General features: G+C 31.4%; 1 protein-coding gene across 1 annotated transcript; it reads left to right on the forward strand.

The window, feature by feature from the left end:
• The first annotated feature begins 2,348 nt into the window (after positions 1-2,348).
• TFF2 (trefoil factor 2) lies at positions 2,349-6,401 on the forward strand. Its single transcript, XM_023498881.2, has 4 exons — positions 2,349-2,479; positions 3,232-3,381; positions 4,226-4,372; positions 6,179-6,401. Exons 1-4 carry the CDS (start codon positions 2,401-2,403, stop codon positions 6,190-6,192), a joined length of 390 nt encoding a protein of 129 aa, XP_023354649.1. The 5' UTR covers positions 2,349-2,400; the 3' UTR covers positions 6,193-6,401.
• Positions 6,402-26,227: the final 19,826 nt, after the last annotated feature.

The following is a 26,227-nucleotide window of genomic DNA, read 5'->3' on the forward strand; positions in this document are numbered from 1 at the left end:
AAAATACTGCAAGCATCCAAAAAGAAACAATTCAAATAACAATAGAACACAAGATTAAGCAGCTTCTACATTAAAGGATCAGAGGGCTTTAAATGTCATATTTCAAAGGACAAATAAAAGGTAAGATTTCAATCAGGAATCACTCAACTATCAAAACTAAATGCAATCCTTTAGGATAAAAGAAATATTCAATGAAATAGTGGACTTTCAAGCATTTCTGATGAAATGATGAAAACTGAATAGAAAATTTGAATTTCAAATACAAAATGCCAAAGAACTATAACAAAGAAAACAGGAAAGAGAAATCATAAGGAATTCAATAAACTTTATATTTCTACATAGGAAAATGATGTTTATAATACCTAAAACCTTTTTCATTATTAAGGTAGTTAAAAGGGGTATGCCCAGTAAGGGTGTGTTTGAATGAAATGGCACGATTATCTAAGAAAAATAAAATTAAGGGATGAGAAAGAAAAATGAATTGGGAGAAGGGTAGAGGGATAGATAGAATGGGATACATTCTATCCTTGAATAAAGGGCCTGAAAGAGATTGCACAGTGGAGGAGGAAATGAGAGAAGTGGGGAGAGGAGTATATGAAACATATTCTCATCAAAATTGGCACAGTGAAGGAATAATATACACACTCAGATGTAGAAATCTTTTAGTATCTATGAAGATTGATAAAATAAGGAAAGGGGTTAGGAAAAGTGAGGGAAAAGCTGATATAAGGAAGGGCAGTTTGGAGGAAGTGAAAGTCAGAAGCAAAACACTTTTGAGAATGGATATGGTAAAAACACACACTCACACACAGAGCAGGGTAAATGGGGAAAATTACTGTGAAGAAGATTTCATTTCTCAAATATATAGAAAATTGAGGAAATTTATAGAAATAAGCCAATTCTTAATTGATAAATGTTCATAAGATATGGATAGGCAGTTTTCAGGTAAAGTAATCAAAGCTCTCTATAAACTGTTCTAAATCACTCTTGATGAGTGAAATGCAAATTAAAACAACTCTGTGTTACTATCTCATGCCTGACTTATTGCCTAATATGACTCAAAAAATGACAAATATTTGAGGGGATGTGGGAAAATTAAGACATGAATATTATTAGTGAAATTGTATACTGATTCAACTATTCTGGAGAGTAATTTGGAACTATGCCCAAAAGGTGACCAAAGAATACCTATTTGGTCTGCATCTCAAAGAGATAATTAAATTATTTATTTGTAGTTTTTAGTATTTATATTTATAGTAGCTCTTTTAATAGTGACAAAGAATTGCAAATTGAGAGGATGTCCATCAACTGGAGAATGGCTGAACAAATTGTTGTATATGATTGTGATGGAATACTCTTGTGCTTTAAGAAATGATGAGTAGGTTGCTCCTAGAAAAACATGGAAAGACACGAACTGATGCAAAATGAGTTGGGCAGAACCAGGAGAACATTAATAACAATTTTGTATAATAATCTACTATGAGTAATATAGCTATTCTCAGCAGTACAATGATCCAATATAATTCTTTAGGACTTCTGATGAAAGATAGTGTTCATCTTCAGAGAAAGAACTTCAGAGAAAGAGAAAGAACTCATAGAGCCTGAATACAAATAAAACATACTTTTTCTTTACTTTCTTTTCCTTTTTTAAAATTTTGTCTGTGTTTTCTTTCACTGAATGAGTTACAATGGAAATGTGTTTTGCATGACTATACAGTATAACTTATTTCATGCCTTCTCAATGTGGGGGGAAGGAAGGAAGAAGAGAATTTAAAATTCAAAATTTGAAAAAAAAAGAATATTAAAATTGTTTTTATATGTATTAGGGAAAACAATATATTAAATGAGATTTTTTTTTAAGCTGAAATTTCCTATTCTCCCTAGCTTGTCTTTCTTTTTTCCTTTTTCTTTTTTAATAAGTAACTTTCCCCTCCTTGCAGCTATAAACTTTATCACAAATGTTTAACTTTTGGGCTAGTATTGAACAGCAGCATACACCATTCTTTGAATTTGTGTACACAGCAAATTTTCTGCCTCTGGGATACTAGCTTTACTCTGTTATATTTTCATTGTGCTTTTTTTTCCTCTTAACTAATTTCTGGGCTTCTTAGATGATTAGTTGATGACTCATCACCTTAAACATGCAATTTTGCTTTCACCAAGGCTCTTTGATCTCAGTTTCTCATTGCCATGTCTTGTTAAGCATGCCTATCTGAATTCTATTCTCAAACAAAGAATTTTAAACTTTAATGGAGTAGGGAAAAGAGACAAGGTTATCTGAGCTTCCTGAGCAAACACAGGAGAGATTATAAAAAACAAACAAACAACAACATATGTGCAATAAGTTCACACTCTCAGGACCCACTTTCTCCTTTGGCAACTGAAGGCTAAGCACCCAAAATGGAACCTCAGAGTCCTTGGTTCCTGCTGATTCTCTTTATCCTAGGCCTGTGCACTGGGGTTGAAGGGGAGAAACCATGTAAGTAGAAAGCTGAGTTTACCAAAGGTTTACATGGGATCCAGTACTTAGTAACTGCTTAATAAATACTTGTTTGACTGACTGACTTAAAGCTATGTAAATGCAATTTTAATGAATCATTTTTAAGAAGACTATTAATTTGTGTGGTCCTTATTTCTGTTTCTCTTTAAAAAGAATGGGAAAACTAAATTAAGAAGTTAATTCAAGCTGTCTTGATGCAAAATACCCTAAGATATGGCTACCTCACTACTGGAAAATATGGTTCTCATGACTCCTTCTCATGGAGCTTCCAGCCACATATTTTATGTTGATTCCAGGTGGAAGATGAGAAAGAAAGTCCTATATAAACCCTTGGTTGACTTGAGTTTCTCTATCATTCCTTTTTGTTACCTTAATTATATATCAAAAGAATTTAAGTACCATGCAAAAAAAAAGTAAAGTTAGATTGTGGGGCTTCTCAGGACCTTATTGGAGGCAGAGGATGTCTATTCATTGGACCAGTATAATAGACAAAGTTAAAACAAAACAATAAAACCCCAACAACTTACCACCTTGACCTATGAATATTGTATCAGTTAAGAAACATCTGTAGCAAATATGATAGTTCCTGTAACAATAAATTTTATATTCAAATTGGTTAATTTACCAAGACATTAGTAAAGTTACAAATGAAAATTAGAGTTTGATTTTTAAAAAATCCTTGCAGAAATAGTTCAAAGAATTGAAAATAAACTTAACTTTGTTTCATACAGCTGCCTGTCAGTGTTCAAGACTGGACCCAAAGAACAGAAAGAACTGTGGATTCCCAGGGATTTCTGGTGAAGAATGCTTTGCTTCTGGATGTTGTTTTGATACTCAGGTCCCTGGAGTTCCCTGGTGTTTCACTCCTCTGCCAAAGCAAGGTAATATAGCCCAAGGAAATATGACCATCTCTATACTGAAAAACCAAAATACATTACTACTGGTCACAAGACAGATAGATTTTCAGAAATTAGCATAGATTCCACTTTAAAAGTCGGATTTGTAGATTTTCACAAAAGAGAATTGTGTGTTACAGCTATATATGTATGTGTATGAGGTAACTTTGGTTTACTCAATAAGGGGATGATTTGAATAATTATCCCTTTTAAAAAAATCTAAAAATTACTTATCTGGGTCTGAGTTGTGAAAAACTTCTAAAGTTAAATGTAACTAGTTTGGGTTGGTTGAACTAAATTCTTAATAAATTAGGAATTATAACTTACTATGCTTAAAAAGGTTTTTGATGATGATATCAGTTTTTAATGATATGAACAAATGAAATTTATGTCAATTATATATCTACATATAGATTTTATTTTTATACTTAAAGGTTATATTTGAGAAGTACTTGCAACTCAGTCACTTGCAACTTCATAGATCCTTAGTTATATTCTCAAATGGAATATAACTTTACATCTACTCTGATATATCTATTCTGGCAATGAAAAACATCTCTAAGAATGCCTAACAGCTTTAGTTTTTCCCTAGGAATAAGAAAATGCCCTTATTGTCAGGTAATAACAACAGACTTAAGAAAGATAAAAATATGTTGAAATCAAATTACAATTTCCATAATGTTCTGAAACAAAGGACAATACTTTAAGCTATAATGACTTGTTCCAACTTCCTAATCCTATGATGATCCTAGAAAAGTGTGGAATAAAAAGTTATAAAACCTCAATTAAATTAAGTTTGTTTAACATTCTTTTAATAAAATTTTTAAAGAATCTGAAGGGTGTGTCATGGAAGTAAAGGCAAGAGTAAATTGTGGATATCCAGCAATTTCCCCTGAGACATGCAAATCACGAGGATGCTGCTTTGATGACCAGATCCCGGAAGTACCTTGGTGTTTCTACCCTCTTCCTGTAAATGGTAATTATATCTGTATATATGTATGTATATATGTATATGTGTGCATACACATATATCAAGGAAACTTAATACCTCAGGATTTTAACAAAATGACTTGACTAGATAGACTGGGGCTGGTGAAGGTGGAAACAATCATTTCTTGATACTAAAGTCTGCAGTTATACTTAAGAATATTTGCTTGTTTTCTTATTCATTGATCATGATATTCTTTTTTAAAACCCTATGTAAATATATGCCTACAGTCAAATTCTTTGAATATTCTCAATGGCTACAAATCATTATCCTTTAAAGATTGATTTGATGTTTGAAAAAAATTGAAAAGTCACCCCAAACCAAGTCTCAAGAATCAAGTGAGTGATTTATCTGGATAATACAATTTACAAAATTCAAAATGAAGTAAAGTTAAGGTAAGACAGTAAGGATTCATCAGAAGTTAAAGAACCAAATTTTTATAAGTGTGTGGTTTATAAGATATCTTTCTGTGACTGTCAAAGAAAATCCCCCAAATATATTGCTTAATGGCAATATTAATGGAATTAATATTAGGATGAATTCCTAAAGGGAATTCTTTGAAGGAAACCTTTTAGATGGTTAAGGTATGGTATGTTACCTTAAATTTTTGTCTTCTTTTATGAATCCAGATATTAGATATAATTTACTTATAAACATTGGTATATCACCCAATATTGTTACCTGAGAGGTTAATTCTGCCTACCGGCAAGCATCTCACTTACATAGCAATTGGAGGGATATTTTGATTTTTCTAATACAAATTACCCTGAATTACCCTAGTTGTATGTGTATCATACTCTCTAGGTTCATTATTCCAATTCCTATAGGCAAGTTAGATCCCCACAGGGTAGCTAACATATACGTGTATGTTCTATCTATATCTATGTGCTGATGGATTAACTCTAAAAGTAGTCCATTGAACTACATGTTATATTGCAGACTCTTGGTTTGTCCTGTGTGTTGGATAGAACACTGGAACTAGAGAAATACCCAAGTTCAAATCTAGTCTCAAATATTTATTAGTCATGTGACTTTAAGCAAACTATTTAACCTCTGTCTGTCTCAGTTTCCTCAACTATAAAATGAAAATGATAATAACACATATTTCTCTGGGTTGTTGTGAGGATTAAATAAGATATTTGTAAACCACTTAGCATAATACCTGGCAAAAATAGGCACTTAAAAAATACCAGCTGTTATGACAATAATAATTTTATTACTATTGATGCAGTTATAACTATTATCTATATTATAAATATATGTTTCTAATAATTTAATATCTTAGTAAATTATTAAAAAATTTTAGATCTGAAATAATAAAAATGTTTTTCTAGCTTTTGAACATCCTGGATTAAATTTTCTTCAGTCAATTTTTTTCTTGGACATATATTGCGATGTCTCTTTAAAGTTACTGTCCATCTTATTTTTAAAATTCAGAAATAGCACATAAAGAAATATTTACTTAAAAAATTTTTTTTTGTGGGGTGGAGGGACCAAGACTATAATAAAATGGCATTATCATAACTGTATTCCAAAAATTCTTTGAGATGATTCCTCTATGGCTAGGTTCCACCTGAAAAATGTGTAAGTCACTAGACCACTGGTCAGTGAGGATGAGCCCTACAAAGAAAATTTTGCTTTAAAATTCTGTTTTATTTTATGTAAGAATAATTATAGTTTTCAAAAAAGTATTTAAAGGGCAATCATATACCCTCTATGTTCATAATTTATTATGCTTTCTTGATTTCTATATAGCTTTTACTAATCATTTTGTTATATTTTTTTAATTTCCAGAATGCCATTATTAAAACTATTGGCTCCAGATAACTAATTTTCCCAGCTAGATATTCTGAAAGAAGAAGAAACAAAAGAACATACTCATCTCCCTAAATTTCATTTTCTGTAATTACAATAATTTTATGGTGTATAAATTAGAGGTTTCACCTTTTTATTCTTTTTAATGGTTGAGAACATAACTTCTTCAAATAAAAAGTTTTCCTAAGATCTATTAAACTTATGTTTGACTTCTTATTTTAATATCTTTGTACAAATTTCTACAATTTCTCTTCCTCTTTTGTTATTTCTCCTCTTACTAGTCAATGGTAGTATGCTTTTAAAAATGTAGAACATTTCTTATTTAATTTTTATGAGCATGATATTACTAGAATATGGGTTCTTCCTGTATAGTTCTTTGATATAAAAAATACTGCTTCTTGGTGATTAAGCAAAATAATATGAAGCATCTGTATATATTAATTTTATTTTTATTTAATAGAATTTCATTTTTTCCAATTACATGTAAAGATAGCTTTCAACATTCACTTTTGTAAGATTTTTAGATCCAATTTTTTTTCCCTTCCCTTCTTTCTTTCCCTCATTCTTCCCCAAAACAGCAAATAATCTGATATAGATTGTCATCTATTGAATTCATACATCTATCAATTGCTTAAGACATCTAGCTCAAGAATCAGATGAATGGGGGTAGTGTTTCATAACACCTATTTCCCCCCATAATATTATAGACAATATACTTTTTAAATAATGTAAAGCATTATTAATAAACTGTAGTGATTGGCTACTAAATGTGTTAGACTAAATCAGACAATTTAATTGTATTTTTCTTTATTGTGCCAGTATGGAATAATGACTTGAGTTTAAGTCTTAATTGTAACACATGCCAGATATGAACATAGACATGACCAACTTGTGGCTTCATCATAGCAAGAGATACATAGACTATGTACTGTTCAAGGTGCAGCAAAACAAGAGCAACAGTTTAATGCTTCTGATTTAGAACAATGTCTTGGATTCAGTCTCCAGGCCAGTCTAATGTCTGTAGCTAAATGAGTAGGTGATGGTAAAGGGGTACCCAGGTTGCTAAGGGTACATGTGCCAAAGTGTTTAAGAGGGGTTAGACAGTGGATGGAAGGGTGGGGAGCAATTTGGAATTATGCACAAAGGACTATAAACCTGGGCATACTCTTTGATTTTGCAGTACCATTACTGCTCTGTGTTCCAAGATATCATAAAAGAGGGAAAAGGACTCACATGTGTAAAAATGTTTGTAACAGCTCTTTTTATGTTGACAAGAAAGTGGAGGCTTATCAATTGGGAATGGATGAATAAATAATGGTATTTGAATGTAATGGAATACTATTGTTCTATAAGAAAAAGATGGAAGCCTTCAGAAAAGCCTGGAAAGACATACTGAGTGGAGTGAGCAGAATCAGGATAACATTTTACACAGTAATAGCAAGAATATTTGATGATCAAGTGTGACAGACCTAGCTCTTCTCAGCAATATAATGATCCAAGACAATTTCAATATTTGGATATATGGAAACTGAATGCATATCACAAAATCCTATTTTCACCCTTTCTATTTTGTTCTGTTTTTTCTTTTTCATGATTTTTCCCTTCTGTTCTGATTTTTATTTCTCAACATGACTTATATGAAAATATGTTAAAAATAATTGTACATGTATAACATATATCAGAATGCTTGCTGTCTGGGGGAGGAAGGAGATAAGAGGGAGGGAGAGAAAAATTTTGGAATTCAAAATCTTATAAAATCTTTTCCATTTAATTGGAAAAATAAAATACTATTAAAATACTAAAAAAAAAAGGGAAAAAATGAAAGAAAAATGCAACTTGAGGGGGAGTTAAGGAGAAATTTACTTGATTACATAACAGAAAAAAAAGGAGGAACATTAAATAACTAGGTTAAAAGGAAGAAAAAATAAGAATAAATTAACAAAACGGCAAAGCTAAAGAAAGGGAGGGAGGAGAGGATGAAGGAGAGGACTTGAGAGAAAAAGAAAGAAATATCATAGAAAAAGGGTTACATTAAAGTAGATTCAGTTAAAAATAAATGAGTGATATTTTCTTCACAGAGGAAGAAGGAAACATAGAGCAAATGTAGGGAAATATAATCTAATTCTTATAATTTAGAATGCCAATGAATCAAACAATCTAGATAAAAGAGAAAAAATGTGAGAAATTAAAATTAAAATTTAAACTACCAAAATCTTTTACTTATTAAAAATACTTTAAAAACCAGACATACACAAATCAAAATGAGAGAGAAGATATTTACTGTGCATTTAGGTGAATTCAAAATAACAGGAGTTGGAATAATCTTTTATGAAAGAGCCAAAACAAACATTCACAATATAAAAGAGAAAAAAAAAACAAAATCCTATATGATGATAAAATGAACCGTAGAAACAAACAAAACCAGTATTAAGAATATATGTTTCAAATGCCTTAACTTCTAAATTTATAAAGAAAAAACTTGGGGCAGCTAGGTGGCACAGTGGATAGAGCACCATCCCTGAAATAAGGAGAACCTGAGTTCAAATCTGACCTCAGACACATAACACTTCCTAGCTGTGTAACCCTGGGCAAGTCACTTAACCTCAATTGCCTCAGCAAAATAAAACAAAACAAAACTGACTTAAATATAAGAATATAAAGATAGCAATTAAACAATAACATACAATGTACATTAATGCACCTTTTTAAACTCTGGACAAATTCAATACAAAGATAAACAAAAGGGAAAACAGTAAAGAACAAATTTCTGGAGGAATTAGAGGTAAAAGGCTTATGACTTCTAGATGATGAATATTCCAAAAAATAAATGTTTCAGCAATATATGAATAGTTTTTTTCAAAATTTGACTATTAATCCAGATAGGTACTGCAAATACTTCTTAAAAGACACAAATAGAAAACATATTTCTTACAGGTCATAAAATAACAAAGTAATCAAGTGAAAGACTTAGACAAAGCAAAATTAAGACCTAAAAATAACATTCCAAATGTTACCACTCATCCTTAGAGTATCTAAAAGAACAAATCTCGGAAACAATGATTATTTGAACAAAAATTATAATGAAGAATTGGCATTAAAAATGTCTAGTATGCAGTTAATAATCTTTATAAACATATACTAACAAACAAGAAAAAAGGATTAATGAACTAAATATTATCTAAAATAAGAAAGCTTCTACATAATTCTATACATAACAAAAATCCTATATATAATTACAAAAAAGCTTACAAATAATTTTTTTTTTAAAGAAAATAACATACACAAACACAATACCCAAGAGGCAATAAATAAAAGAAAGGAATATCCTCTTCCAAATAATAAAATTAGTAAAGAACTACCAAACCTCACAAAAACATGCCTATAAATTCAATTGCAAAATGCTTTTTTATTCTTTTCTTGCAAGGCAATTAGAGTTAAGTGACTCTCTCAGGGTCACACAGTTAGTAAGTACTAAGTGTTGGAGATCAGATTTGAACTTAGATCCTCCTGGCTTCACAGCTAATGTTCTATCCACTGCACCATCTAGCTGCCTTGCAAAGTGCTTTTTTAAAGCTGGAGGAATTTTTAGGGTTCATGAGTGACCATGTCAGTGTCATAAAAACAATAATATTATGATGGTTAGTGTACAATTACCAATCAAATGATCATTTAATTTATAGAACTCAATAAAATAATGACAAAACTCATTTGGGAAAAATAAAAGATTCACAATAGAAAAACATAATGAAAAAATGGTAGGGATAAAACAGGAAGAGAACTTCCAGATCTCAGACTATGCCATGAAAAAGCAGTCATCAGAATTATTTTGAACATACTAAATAAGGGAAAAATAAAAAATTAGAACTCATCTACCCAAATGTTGGATAAACCAGAAAACATAAATTATCCAGGAAAGAATTCCCTATGTGATAAAAATTGCTGAGAAAGCTTAAAAACACTCAGAAAGGTTTAGCTCAATACTTTACACCATGTTCCATAGTACATTCTAAATAGATTAGGGACTATAATATTAAAGATTATGCTATTTAAAAATTTAAGAGTTATACATCTCTCAACAACCATGGTAGGAGATGAATTCTTAACCAAACAAGGGATATTGCAGAAGAAAAATAAGTTAACTTTGATTAAATGAAATTGAAACCCTTCTGCACAAACAAAATTAATGTATCTAACAAGGCAAATGGTTGAATAGGAAAAGATCATATTTGTTTCAAGAAATTTCTCTGATAGCATATCTAATACATGCAAGCAACACACATACATCATTTTCCAAAAGATATATTGTCAAAAAATATGGATGTTTCTCAAAAGAAGAACCACATATAATTAAGATCCATGTTAAAGAATGCTCCAAATCTCTAATAAGAAAAATGCAAATCAAAACATTGCTGAGATTTCAATATTAATTCAGATAACAAAAAATGAGGATAGTCAAAGTTGAAGGAGCTATGGATAGATACTAGTGTATTTTTGCTGGAGTCATGAATCAGTTCTATTATTTTGTATTTAATTTCAGAAAAAAATGATCCATTGATGCACTTTTGGTGTATCTGTGAATTGGTGCATTAGAAAGATAATTAGAATTAAGCTTCTAAACTTACTATATTGTGCAATCCCTTTTGTCTAACAAAATACTTCTAGGTCTCTATCTTCAAAGAGGTCAGAAAAAGTACACAGATCCAGATAGCCAAAAAAATTTATAACAGCTTTGTGTATGGCAGTAAAAACCTGGAAACTTAGCAAGTGCTCAATAGGGCAATGGCTGAACAAATTACAGTATATGAATGTGATAGAATATTAATGTGTTATAAGAAAGGATGAAAAGGGTGTTTTCAGAGAAATCTGAAAAAACTTGTATGAACTGATGTTGAGTGGAGTGAACAAAATCAGGAGAACAATTTATACATTGAGATTTTGAGAACAAAACTATGAAAAACTGAAGAATTCTTATCAGAATAATGGCCAAATATGATTCCAGAGGATTGATGATAAAGTATGCTCCTTATCTCCTGAGAGAGAAATGATGCATTCAGCATATAGTGACTTTTTTCAGACAAGGCCAAGGTATAAATATATACATACACACACATATATGCCTGTCTATACATATTTATTTCAAGGGTATTATTTGCCTTTTTAAAATGAATTGTTGGAATGAAGTAAGAGACAGAAAAATGTTTTTTGTTAAATGAAAAACTAATTTAAAATAGTTGCATTCAAGCTGGGAAAATATTTTTATAGTTAAAAGTTCTAATAAAGGCCTAATTTCCAAAATATATAGAGAATTGACTCAAATTTATAAGAAATCAAGCCATTCTCCAATTGATAAATGGTCCAAGGATATGAACAGACAATTTTCAGATGATGAAATTGAAACTATTTCCACTCTTTGAAAGAGTGTTCCAAAACACTATTGATCAGAGAAATGCAAATGAAGACAACTCTGAGATAGCACTACACACCTGTCAGATTGGCTAAGATGACAGAAAAAAATAATGATGAATTTTGGAGGGGATGTGGGAAAACTGGGACATTGATACATTGTTGTTGGAGTTTGTGAACAAATCCAACCGTTCTGGAGGGCAATCTGGAATTATGCCCCCAAAGTTATCAAATTGTGCATATCCTTTGATCCAGCAGTGCTACTACTGGGCTTATATCCCAAAGAAATACTAAAGAAGGGAAAGAGACCTGTATGTGCCAAAATGTTTGTGGCAGCCTTCTTTGTAGTGGCTAGAAACTGGAAATTGAATGAATGTCCATCAATTGGAGAATGGCTGAATAAATTGTGGTATATGAATATTATGGAATATTATTGTTCTGTAAGAAATGACCAGCAGGATGATTTCAGAGAGGCTCGAAGAGACTTACATGAACTGATGCTAAGTAAAATGAGCAGAACCAGGAGATCATTATATACTTCAACAACGATGCTGTATGAAGATGTATTCTGATGGAAGCGGATTTCTTTGACAAAGAGACCTAATTCATTTTCAATTGATCAATGATGGACAGAAACAGCTACACCCAAAGAAAAAACAGTGGGAAATGAATGTAAAATGTTTGCATTTTTGTTTTTCTTCCCAGGTTATTTTTACCTTCTGAATCCAATTCTTCCTGTGCAACAAGAGAACTATTTGATTCTGCACACATATATTGTATCTAGGATATATTATAACATATTTAACATGTATAAGACTGTTTGCCATCTAGGGGAGGGGGTGGAGGGAGGGAAGGGAAAAGTTGGAACAGAAGTGAGTGCAAGGGATAATGTTGTAAAAAATTACCTAGGCATATGTTCTGTCAATAAAAGTTATAAAAAAATAGTGCATTGGTAGTTGTTATAGACAACATTTTGCCTTAAAGCTCACATGCTCTTTCTTATTCAGCTCAATATTTTAAAATCCCAGATTGATAGTTTATAATTGTTGGTTAATTGTTAATTGTAAACCAGGTGCATTAACTCCATTTCATGACCACAAAATGTATTCCAAATTTGATGACCTGATTTGTATATATATTTCATTGATCATAAACAATTTGGGAAAGTTCTTAGTTGATATGCATTATTATTAGAAAATGCCTTATTTTCTACTATTATTACATATAGCTCTAGAAATATCTGTTATAGCAATTAGATAAAAGATTGAAATTAAATTCATATATACTGACAAAAAGAAGATAATAATATCACTGCAGATAAAGGATGATTTATTTAGAAAACTCTGAGAATCAGCAGAGAAACTTTTAATTGAGACAATTCATAGCTCCAATCAAGATTGTTGTTGTTTGGTCATTTCAGTTGTGTATGATTCTTCATGATTCTTTCTGGGGTTTTCTTGACAAAGATACTTTAGTAGTTTTCCATTTCCTTCTGCAGCTTATTTTATAGATGAGGAAACTGAGGTAAACAGGGTTAAATGACTTGCCCAGGATCCCACAACTAGTAAGTGTCTGGGACCAGATTTGAATTCAGGAAGTGAAGTCTTCCTGACTCCAGGCATGGCACTCTATTCACTGTATTACCTAGCTGCCCTTCAGTCAAATAAGAGAACACAAAATAAAATTTTTGGAAAGTCAATATTTTTATATAACAATAATTGGATCCATCAAGAAGTAATAAAGAAAATCTCATTCAAAGTAATTTATAAACTGACAAAATTTCAGATAATCCAACCACTAAGTTTTACTAGATAATTACATGATGTTTTTTGAAGAGATAAAGAATTACTTAAATAACTAGAAGTCGTTGCTAATTGTTGAAATAAAAGAATACTTACATATTTCTACCTAAATTAATTTACAGACTTAGTGCTATAACAATGATATTACCAAGGGATTATTTTATAGAACTAAATAAATAGTAACTAAACTTATTTGAAGGAAAAACAAATTTAGAGTCCCAGGGGAAAATCACCAAAAAATTAGAAATAAAGGGAACATGCTGCTAGATCAACAAAATCATCTGTTTTTAAGTCTAGAATTTTAAATCAATAGAATGAATTTTCCTTTTGAATACTCATTACATTTATAAAATTATTTTGAGTCTTTTCTTGTTTCATCTGTTCCAATAATTCTCTTTTAATTTACACTCCAGGGATGTGTGCATATTTTGTTTTTGTTCATAAATGTTGTGTTTGTGTCTTAGCCTTCCTTGTCAGCATAATAGATATTTATGTTTGGAGTTTTTTTTTTTTTGTTTTTGTTTTTGTTTTTTGTCTTACAATCCACTTACTGACTTCAAATTTTATCTCATGGTGAGGTTCTCTACAATTCTGGAGAGAAAGTCTAGATGCTTGTGTGTTCTTTGATTGTGCTGATCATTTCATGGAGTATTTAGTGTTTTTATCATTCCAGAATCTTACCAGATTGTTTATGCTTGGGATTTATAAGCTTTCAGTGAGATTTGATCCTGGATGTAGACTGGGTTTGGAGCAGAACAACATATTTGTGGGCTGTCCTTGGTTGTGATGGAGTGGATTGCTCTTGGGGAAACTTCAAAGGTACAGAGTGACAGGACTTTAGTCTTCTCATAGATCTGGATTTTTTGTCCTGGATATTCTAAAGATTTCAGAATGGGTTATAAGCTGGAACAGGGACTTGCCTATGCTACTAGGGTCAAAATCTAGTTTGCTTGCTTCTGCACTTGTTCCTTGCTTAGTAGGCATAATAAACCCTATGGACTCTCTTTGCTCTGGACTGCCACATCTAGGTGCAGATTCCTTTCTTATTCTGCACTGGATCTATAAGGCAGCACTAGACCTCAAGCAACAGAGGTACTAATTGTCATCTGCTCCAATTCCCTGAATATATCTCTTTGTGCCTGAGACCTTTTCCTGTTCTGATTTACTGGAGTTGATAATCCCTGCACTATGCAGTGTTCTCCTCGCTACAACTTGCCCATAAATTCTTCAACTTCATGTATTTTCCATTGCCAAAGTGGGCTGGAAAGTGACTCACTGTGATTTTTGCTGGATTTTTCAGGTAGAATTCAGTGTGATACATTTAAAAAATTTTTGTTGGGAAGACATGGAAGCTCTGGGGAGATCTTGCTACTTCTCAATTTTGGCTGATCTTTTGGGCATATTCTAATTTGTGTAATTTGCCTGAGATCTGTTTGCTATTTGCTTGGCAACCCTTCCCCGCACCCAAAACAAACAATATTTGTAATGATCTTTTGGGAAAGGAGGAGAGGAAAATAAAACCAGAGGCATAAATTTGGAATATGATGCTCCATCAAGAGAAAATAGCCAACAAAGTTGACTATTGACCTAAAAATTGTGCATAGCAACTCAGACTAGAACTACTTATGGGAGCAAATGTAAGCCTAATCTGATTTCTCTCATCCCTCTTTCACACCCTCCTCCCCCCACACACTTACACATACATCCCAAAGTAGCCAAAGTCCTCTTAAAGCAGGAATATCAGTTTCCCTTTGAGAAATGAGCAGCATTGCAGAGGTATCTATTATACCTCATGAGCTGTATGTAAAACAACTATATGGGAAAAGACATAATCTATATGGGCAACACATACACTCTCCTCTTAATTCTGAGATGTGATCCATCAGTATTTTCCCTGTTTTTCAGTTTCCAGTAATTTTACTTCAACTTTGATTTCCCCCAATTATCATATAATGGAACTTTGAACCAGAACTAGACAGAGGAATCAGTGCAATGTCTAAGGAAAATTAAATGAGTAATTTGCAATTATGCAAATTAAGTAACAAGTATTTGAATATCGTGGCACAATGCCACAATAAAGAATAAATAGTATTATTCACTTTCTGCTTTGCAATACTGAGAATGTGCTAGTTTAATTACTAAATTATCATTTTTTCATACAATAGAAAAAAATCTTAGTCTGGCTCTAGGAAAAGTACAGTTATACTTATTACTGTCTCTGACTTACTAATAGCTCACCCACTTCCTTACAGCGGAAGTGGTGGTGACTTCAGATGATAGAGATAAACAACAGCAGTTTTTCCTGTCTTCTTGGGTGGGGATTTTTGTTTTCCTTTCTTCATGTACTTTGGCTCTTCTACAAGGAGGTCTAAGATACCACATTTTAGCTGTTCTTATGTATGACATTAACAAATTAGATCTTTAAAATATTTATGTTTTCTCCCTCCCTGGAAGAACAAAAGTTCTTTAAGGATTAGAGATTTTTCAATTTTGTCTTTATATCCTCAGCACTTAGTGTAATGCCTAATGTATTAAGTGCTTAATAAATGTTTCTTTATTAATTAAATGTAAATATGAAGAAAATAAAAAATTATGAAGGACTTAATACATGGGAAATAATGTATTAAATATGGGAGACACAAATAGAAAAGTAAAATAGTTTCTGCTTTTAAGGATTTATATTCTAATAGGGAGACAATCCATATGAAATGGTTCACTTTAATTCAGATGAAAATAACTCACAGTCCTTATAATGCAGTGGGAAAGGATAGTATTGTCTCTTCTTTGTCATCATTTCCACTAATAAAATCACATCAGTTTCTGATACTGATCCATTTGACAATGTTGAGGATTCTGGAGGGTCTTCAATTGCAATGCCTGTAAGAGCAGTTACTACACTGCATCTCCACAAGTTGCTTCTCAGGATGATATATCAGGATGATAGACTAAAGGTTTTGCTATTTACAAGATTCATAAAGTTAAAAAATGTCCACAAATGCTGGTTGGGCTAGAGACTGATAAAAGGGAGGGGTTACAAGGGTGGCACGTGACTGCTGATTGGATCCAGAAATGACTGAATAGATGTTACATGTAAATTCATCAAAATGACTGAGGAAACTAAAGTTTGAGCTCCTGATCATACTTATTTACTGATAGAGTACACAATTGCATAGCAAATTGGGACCAGGATTGTCAGCTAGGGATTAAACCCAAAATGTAAGGGGATGTGGAGTTTTTTGCACTAAAAGAAAACAATTGAAGTGGATTCTTATCAAATAAGGAATGACTGAATAAATTATAGTATATGAATATAATGGAATATTATTGTTCTATAAGAAATAATGAGAAGGCTGATTTCAGAAAAACCTGGAAAGACTTACTGATGCTGAGTAATATGAGAGAACTAGGGTAATGTTGTACACAGTAATGCAAAATTAAGATCAACTATAATGACTTGGCTCTTCTCAGTAATGCAGTGATCTAATAGACTTGTAATGGAAAATGCCATCTGCAGCCGGAGAGAAAGCTATGAAGACTGAATGTGAATTAAAATTTAGTATTTTTACCTTTTTTTATTTGCTTTTATTTTCTCATGATTTTTTCACTTTTGGTCTGATTTTTCTTGTACAACATGACAAATATAGAAATATGTTTGAAAGGATTTTTCACATTTAACCTATATCAGATTGTGTGCTGTCTTAGGAAGGGAGAAGGAGAGGGAAGAACAAAAAAAATGTGGAAACAAAGTCTTACAAAAATGAAAGTTGAAAACTATTTTACATGTATTTGGAAAAATAAAATATTTTTGAGGAGGTAAAAACAAGTGGCTTTTCAGGGAAAAAAGTCCACTAGATTAAAAAAAAAAGAAAGAAAGAAAACAATTAAAAAGGATATAATCAGAATTCAAGATTAGGTAATCAGAATATAAAATTCCTTCATTTTTTGAGTAGGGAGGAGGGTAAGTGAATTTCAAGAGATAGAAAGGGAGAGTGAGCAGATGGACTTTTTCAGATGTGAAACAAGATGTCACTGAAATCCCATGATTAGTAAGCAGGTAGAATTTAGGTCTCAAAATAAAATCAGTTTTATATTATGAAGTCAGTTTGGTTCACACAATTCCAACACAGATCAAGGGATTTGGAGAGTTGGTGACTCAAGTATCTAATAGGCTAGTTTTATTTGAATTATAGCCATCTCTTGATGAGATCCACCTTACCCATCTTTGGGAAGGGAGTTTTATTCCCCTATTTCCATTCTAAAGGGAACTAAAATCAGGTTAATTCCTTATTTTTTGATTGGTGAAGATTTGTAATAACATCTATCTTTCAGGAAGCAGATGATATTCTTTTTGTGGTGATTGTTTGCACCCTCCTGTTTGCTATTAGTACTGGTTTATATGCATGTATATATATATATATATATATATATATATATATATATATATATACTATGTGGGGGAAAGAGATTATGTCTGAAAATGTGACCATCCCTTAGGATTGAGAATTTGCAAACATTATCATAGTAGTATGGATAATGCTTTCTTTCCTATTTAAAAAAAGGTCTTTCAATGAACAAGATAAAGTATTTGTGTGAGTGTATACTTTATAAAGTAAATATGAATCATATTTATTAGGGAAATTAGTCTATATTTCTCTTTCTCTGTTTTTGCTTTCCATAGTTTATATAGCAGCATCATATTTATATCATAAAAAGATTTGGTAATTTGCCTTCTTTGCCTATTTTTCTTTTTTTTTTAATTGTAGCTTTTTATTTACAAAATATATGCATGGGTAATTTTTCAACATTGACCCTTGCAAAACTTTCTGTTCCAACTTTTTCCCTCCTTCCCCCCCATCCCCTCTCCTAAATGGCAGGTAGTCAAATACATGTTAAATATGTTAAAGTCTATGTTAAATACAATATATGTATACATATTTATATAATTATCTTTCTGTACAAGAAAGATTGGATCTAGAAAGAAGGTTAAAAAAATCTGAGAAGGAAAACAAAAATGCAAGCAAACAATAATAGAAAGAGTGGAAATGCTATGTAGTGGTCCACACTCATTTACCATAGATCTCTCTCTGGCTGTAGCTGATTCTCTTCATTACTGAACAATTGGAACTGGTTTGGATCATCGCATTGTTAAAGAGAACCATGTCCATCAAAATTGATCATCATATAGTATTGTTATTGGAGTGTATAATGATCTCCTGGTTCTGCTCATTTCACTTAGCATCAGTTCATGTAAGTCTCTTCGAGCCTCTCTGAAATCATCCTGCTGGTCATTTCTTACAGAACAATAATATTCCATAACATTCATATACCACAATTTATTCAGCCATTCTACAATTGATGGACATTCATTCAATTTCCAGTTTCTAGCCACTACAAAAAGGACTGCCACAAACATTTTTGCATATATGGGTTCCTTTCCCTTCTTTAAGATCTCTTTGGGATATAAGCCCAATAGTATACTATTGGATCAAAAGGTATGCATAACTTTTTGAACATAGTTCCAAATTGATCTTCAGAATGGTTGGATCTGTTCACAACTCCACCAACAATGCATCAGTGTTCCAGTTTCCCCACATCCCTTTCAACATTTATCACTATCTTTTCCTGTCATCTTAGCCAATCTGAGAGGTGTGTAGTGGTATCTCAGAACTGTTTTAATTTGCATCTCTTTGATCAGTAATGATTTGGACCATTTTTTCATATGACTAGAAATAGTTTCAATTTCTTCATCTGAAAATTGTTCATATCCTTTGACCATTTATCAATTAGAGAATGGCTTGATTTCTTATAAATTTGAGTCAATTCTCTAAATATTTTGGAAATGATAAAGATCAAAACTTTAACTGTAAAAATGTTTTCCCAGTTTATTATTTCCCTTCTAATCTTGTCTGCATTAGTTTTGTTTGTACAAAACCTTTTTAATATAATATAATCAAAATTTTCTATTTTGTGATCAATAATCATCTCTAGTTCTTTGGTTGCAAATTCCTTCCTCCTCCACAGGTCTGAGAGGTAAATTATCCTATGTTCTTCTAATTTATTTATAATCTCATACTTTATGCCTAGATCATGAACCCATCTTGCCCTTATCTTGGTGTATGGTGTTAAGCTATTTTTCTAAATAATTTATATAGCATTGGAGTTAATTATTCTTTAAATGGTTAGTAGAATGTACTTGTGGATCATTTTGGCTTCGGGGACTTTTTCTTTGGTCACTCATTGATGGTGTATTTAATTTCTTTGTCTAAAATGTGGTTATTTGGTATTCCTCTTTGAATAATTTAGTCAGTTTATACTTTTGTATATTTTAGTTCATTTCACTTAGAATTTCAGATTTATTGATAAAATGTTCCTAATAATTACTTTAATTTTCTCTTCAATGATGGAGTTATTTTTTTGATATTGGTAATTTGTAGGATTTTCTTTCTATCAAATGAATGGTTTATCTATTTTATAATTTGTTTTTAAACAGCTCCTACTTTTATTTATTTGAACAAATAAAAAAAATTATTTATTTTATTTTGTTTTATTAACTTTTCCTTTCATTTTCAGGATTTCCATTTTTGTGTTTAATTGGAGATTTTTTGTATTGTTCTCTTCTCTAGAAATATAATGTTCTCTGGGAGCAGGTCTCTTGGGAAGTTTCTGGAGGCAGCCTTAGTTTCAGTTTAAAGTAATAATCACCTCAAATTCAGCCAGTTGTTAAAAGTTCAGATCCCTTATTTTCTCCTTCCAAGTCTTGTCTCTTTCCTTGGGCCTGGTTAGCTTTCTTAGAGGCCTATCTCTCTCCTTGGTTCCAAAAGCTCCCTCCGAATGTCTCTGAATGCAAAGATTTGTCCTTCAGGCTCTAGCTCTCTCTGAATCCAAAGCCTCCAGCCAGCAGAAAGGTAGAAGTTGGAATGAATCTGTCTCCTCCTCTGAGAGCTTCTAGTGGGCTTCTCCTCTAGTAGGCTTGTCTTTTTATATGCTCTTTTAGAGGTGTGAACTCAAAGGTTGACTCCTCCTCCAAGAATGGGATTGTGGGAGCTGTGACTTGTGAATCTCCTCCACTGAACTTGTGAATCTCCTGGACTTGTGAATCTCCCGAAGTCTCTATCAATTCCCAGTGACTTAACACCTTATTTCAACTTCTGGCCCATAACAATTTTTAATTTGTTATTTTTTTAGTTTTTTTTTTTAAAATTTTCCTGCCCAAATTTATGGATTTCTTCTTTCTCCATTTTATTGATGTAAATATTCAGAGATATAAAATTTCACTTAAGTACTGCATTGGCTATTTCTCATAAATTTTGGAGTGTTGTCTTATTGTTGTCATTCTCTTTAATGAAATCATTTATTGTTTCTATGATTTGTTCTTTGATCCTCTCATTCTTAAGGAATTGATTATTTAGTTTCCAATTAATTTTTAATCTACTTCACATGATCATTTGTTGAATGTAATATTTACTTCATTATGACCTGAAAAGGATATGTTTACTATTTCTGTTTTTCTGCATTGGGTTGTAGGGTTTTATACTCTACTACACTGTCAATTTTGTTGTAAGTGGTAATACTGAGAAGAGGATATATTCCTTTCTATTCCCATTCAATTTTCTTTATAAGTCTGTCATATTTAAGTTTCTAAAATTCTGTTCATTAACCTCATTAACTTTTTTCTTTCTCTTTTTCTTTTTCTGAGGGGTTAGATTTATCTAATTCAGAGAGGGCAGAGTTGAAGTGCCCCACTAGTATAGTTTTACTCTATTTCCTCATTTAACTTGTCCTTTAAAAATTTGGATGCTATACCATTCTCTCTATCTCTCTCTCTCTCTCTCTCTCTCTCTGTATATATACATATATATATGTAATAGATAGATAGTATTGATATTACTACAATCTCTAAGGAACTTATTAGCAAGATATAGTTTCTTTATCTTTTAAAATTATGCTACTTATTCTTTTGTTTTGTGATGTCATAATTGCTACACCTACATTTTTTTTTACTTCAGCTTAAGCATAATAGATTCTACTCTACCCACTTACCTTTACTCTATGTGTGTCTTTCTACTTCAAATGTATTTCTTGTAAACAACATATTGTAACATTCTGATTTTTAATCCACTCTGCTATATATTTCCATTTGGGGGTGAGTTCATCTCATTCACAGTCACAGCTATGTTTTCTAATTGTGTAGTTTGCTCCATATTATTTCTTCTCCTCTCCTTCCTTCCCTCTCTTCCTCCCTCCCTGCTATCTATTACTCTGTCTCTTTCTCTCTCTGCCTCACTCTGTCTCTCTTTTTCGTTCGGACTCTGTCTTTCTCTTCCCCCTCCCTCTTTCCCTCCCCTCTCTCTCTCTCTTTCTTCTCTTATTCTTTCCTTCCCATTCCCCCCTCACAATGTTTTGCTTCTGACCAAAATCTCCGCTAATTTTCCCTCTCCCTTCTATCAGTTTCCTTATGCTGCCTTCCCCTTACACTTTGCCATAGTGTGAGTTATAGTTTTATAGCCAACTCATTATGTATATAATTCTGTCTTTGAGACAATTTCATAAGATTAAGGTTTCAGGACTGCACATAACCCCCTTATCTTTCCCTCTACTCTAATTGTTCTTTCATGACTTTTCATCTAAGATATATGCCTCATTTTACTTTTTCATGCCCTCTTTTCTCAGTGCAATACTTTTTTCTCACCCCTTAATTTCATGGGTTTTTAAAAATATCATTCCATCACAGTCAAATTATATGTGTTATACATATATATATATATATCCATGGGTTCTATGTATAAATTTCCTCTAATTCTACTAATAAAGTTCTTAGGCACACAAATATCATCTTCATATATAGGAATGTCAACAGTTTAAAAATATCAGTGCTTTATAATGTTTCTTTCCTGTTTTTGTGTTTGGTATTTGAAAATCAGATTTTCTTTCTAGCTCTACCTTTTTTTTTTTTTTTACCAGAAATGCTTGAAAATCCTCTATTTTATTGAATACACATTTTTCCCCTGAAAAATTATGCTACATTTCCCTGAGCAGGTGAGTCTTGATTTTAATCTTTGGCTTTCTAGAACATCATATTTCAGTTCCTCCAGTTCTTTAACATAAAAACTGCTAAATCCTGTGTAATTCTAAGTGTGGCTCTCCAATATTCAAATTTGTTGTTGTTGTTGTTTTGGTTACTTGCAGTATTTTCTCCTTTACCTGAGAGCTCTGGAATTTGGCTATAATATCTCTGAGAGTTTTCCATTTGTTATCTCTTTCAGAAGGTGAGTGGTGATTTTTTTTTCAATTTCTGTTTTACCCTATAGTTTTATTGTGTCAGAGTGATTTGTTTTCCTTGAAAATTTCTTTTTTGTTTGTTTAGTATTTTATCTGCTCATCCCCAGTTACATGTAAAAACAAATTTTAACTTTTGCTTTTAAAACTTTGAGTTCTAGATTCCTTTCTTTCCTCATTCCTCATCTCACTTCCCATTGAGAATGCAAGCAATTCAGTATAGGTTATATATGTGTAGCCATGCAAAATATTTCCATATAACTCATGTTGTAAAAGAAAACAGACAAAAAACCCACACAAAAAATAAATAAAATCATTCAAAAGTATGTTTCAGTCTGCATTTAGACACCACCAGTTTTTTCTCTGTGTATGGATCACATTTTTCATCATAAGTTCTTCAGAGTTGTCCTGCATCATTGTATTGCTGAGAATACTTATATCATTCACAGCTAATCATTTTACAATATTGCTGTTACTTTGTACACAGTATAGTTCATTAAGCATCAGGTCATGGAAGTCTTTCAAGGTTTTCTGAGAGCATTATGCTCATAATTTCTTAGAGCAGAATAGAATTACATCATAACCACATACCATAATTTATTTAGTCATTCCCCAATTGATGGGCATCCCCTTAATTTCCAATTTTTTGCCTCCAAAAAAGAGCAGTTAGAGATAGGTTTTGCCCATAAAAATCCTTTTCCTTTTTAAATCTCTTTTGAGATACAGACTTAGTAGTATTGTTGATAGGTCAAGGATTATGCATGGTTTTTATAGCCCTTTGAGCAGAATTCCAAATTGTTCTGCAGAATGATTAAATCAGTTCACAACTTTACCAACCATGCATTAAGATCTTATTAGTTTCTCTGTGACATATTATTATCTCATTAGACCTCTTGATGTCTTGGCAATTTTGAGAGGTTAGCAGAATAGGAGAAAATGTCTAGCTTTCCATCATATTAATTATGTTCAAAGATTATTTGTTAATATTTTAATATCAACATGGCTGGGATTTTTTATTGAAGCTCCCCAAAGGTCTGTAATGACCATCTAGGATGTTTGTAATTTTTTGTTTATTTTTTGGCATCTATTCTCTATCAGTCATGTTTCTTTTGTTCTTTCTGATCCAAAGATCATTCTTTATGGAGGAGAAAACAAAATTAAAATAAGAGTACTTCTCCTCCATCATACCATCCCTTCTGAAGTAGAAGTCCTGTCCCTTCTTAGGATCTTTTTTTGGTGGTATTTATTTTTTTCTTGAAAGCTCCCATTTAATTCAGTTTTACTTTTTTTTTTTCACATAATGCTTACAAATATAATTAATTTAAACAGAAATTAAAGCATAACTAGAGAAAATAATCAGAAAGAGGTAAACAGAAAAATAAAATTCACATTAAAAATAATGAACTTCCTATAAATTAGAATGGTTCAAAGAGAAATAAATTATTGCATAATACAAAATGGGATATAAGGAAAAAAATCAAGACTGAAAAACTGAAGAAAATATAAGGAATGTCTTATAAAAATTACCTGTATAACAGATTAAGGAGAGGTAATCTAAGAATTAGACTGCCATAAAGTCAAGACAAAAAATTAATAAGGCCTCAAAATTGTATTTTTAAATTTTTTTCATTTAAAAAAATATATATTCTCCTTTTCTCTGTAAACAAACCATTGTTACAAATATACATAAAGTAAAACAAATTCCCAAATCAACCATGTTAAAAAATATTGTCATTCTTCATAGTTAGTCCCTCATATCTTTGTCACAAAGTGTGTAGCATCATCAGTCCTCTAAAGTTTTGGCAGATTATTGCCTTAACAAAATTCTTAAGTTTTTCAAAGTTTTTGCTTTTTAAAAAAAACAATATTATTGTATTAAAGTATAAATTATTGAACTGGTCAAGATTACTTCACCTTACATGAGTTCATAAAAGTTTCCTTTGTCATTTTTTATATCATATTACTATTTCATTATATTCATAAACCATAATTTGTTCAGCCATTTCTCAGTTTGTGGATACCTTTTAAATTTCTAGATCTTTACCACTACAAAAGAGTTTCTTATTAATAAAGAGTACTTTTTCTCCTTTCTTTGATCTATTTTAAAGCTTACACATATCTGTCTCTGATATCCATTAATTTGGGATTATGAAAGAATAAACACAACAAAGTCTTAAGGGAATAAAAAGAGCAGGCATGTGCTCATGACCATAGGTCTTTTAGGTTGGGGGAAAGTACCATATTCTTTTCTTACACTCCAAAGCTGCCAGGAGAGAGAGATATTGGATTCTTTTGTTTTGCACTCTCATATATACCTTGTCAGTCAATTAAAAGGGCTTTTTATCATAACCAAGTACCAAGTAAGGTATCATAACCAACAGGAAAGTTGCAGAATACATACACAGGGACTGAAATGGAGGACAGAGCCCTCCATGACTTCTATCATACATTTCCAGAAGGAAGTACAAAAACGTTAACTCAGTTATCTATTTTGTATTTAAGTTTTAAATAAATAAAAAAGAAAAAATAATTTTAGCAAGTTAGCAGCATATATATGAGAAAAATATATAAATCATGAACTTACCATTATACTACCTACATAACTCAGAAGAAAAAAAAAACTCAGAAAGAAAAAAAAATCCATTAAAATAAATGTAAATATATGCCCTTTGTAGGGATTTATAACAAAACAAATTTATAAACTATTTGATAGACTACATATCAAGACATATAAAGAAATTATATGAATAAAACCATAAACACTCTTTATAGCAATTAAGGCAGCATGAAATAACAGGAAAATTATAGGTTTTTCATAGCTATATCATGCCTATACAATAAAAATTACAACACTATTTAAATAAATTTACTTATTCAGTGACATGTTATTCAAACTACTAATAGATTATGGAGATAAAAAATAATGCATTTAATTAGAACAAAATGTCAAGAATGCCAGGAAAAAAATTTTAAAAATTAGAAAGAATGGGGTTTACTAGTGCCAGATCTCAAAGCACACTACTAAGTAATAACTCATCAAAATTATTTAATACTAGTCTAAAAAGAGACTATTCAATCAGCAGATGTTAAATACACAATATACAGAAGCAAAACAAAAATTGTAGCATGTTGAAGAAACACAGGGATCTCAAGAAATAGGGCAAGAATTCACTATTTGACAGAACTTCTGAGAATGGGGAACTACTTTGGCAGCATTTAGATTTAAATAAATATCTTCACTATAAAACAAGATTAGCTCCAAATGATGTCATGACATATATAAAATGTTCATTTGTAAACAGATTAGAAGAACAAGGAAGGAAATAGCTTTTATAGTTATGGATTGGGAAATAATTAATGACCAGTAAAAATAAAGAGAAGTGTTGTTCTGCCATTTCAGTTATGTCTGATATATGAGATATTATTGTACAGTAAGAAATGACAGCAAGGATAAATAGCTTCAGAAAAAGCTAGTAAAATTTTCATGATACAAACATAAACAATCAAATTGAGGTGAGCTCAACCAAAAGAAAAAAAATCTCTATGA

This window comes from Sarcophilus harrisii, chromosome 3 (genome assembly GCF_902635505.1).
Source record: "Sarcophilus harrisii chromosome 3, mSarHar1.11, whole genome shotgun sequence".
NCBI lineage: Eukaryota > Metazoa > Chordata > Mammalia > Dasyuromorphia > Dasyuridae > Sarcophilus > Sarcophilus harrisii.

Bases quoted from the DNA above. Each gene is read 5' to 3' on its own strand.
- TFF2 (XM_023498881.2), top strand. From the start codon at position 2,401: ATGGAACCTCAGAGTCCTTGGTTCCTGCTGATTCTCTTTATCCTAGGC. The intron at 2,480-3,231 runs GTAAGTAGAAAG...TGTTTCATACAG, and splicing joins GGTTGAAGGGGAGAAACCAT to CTGCCTGTCAGTGTTCAAGA. The intron at 3,382-4,225 runs GTAATATAGCCC...AAATTTTTAAAG, and splicing joins CACTCCTCTGCCAAAGCAAG to AATCTGAAGGGTGTGTCATG.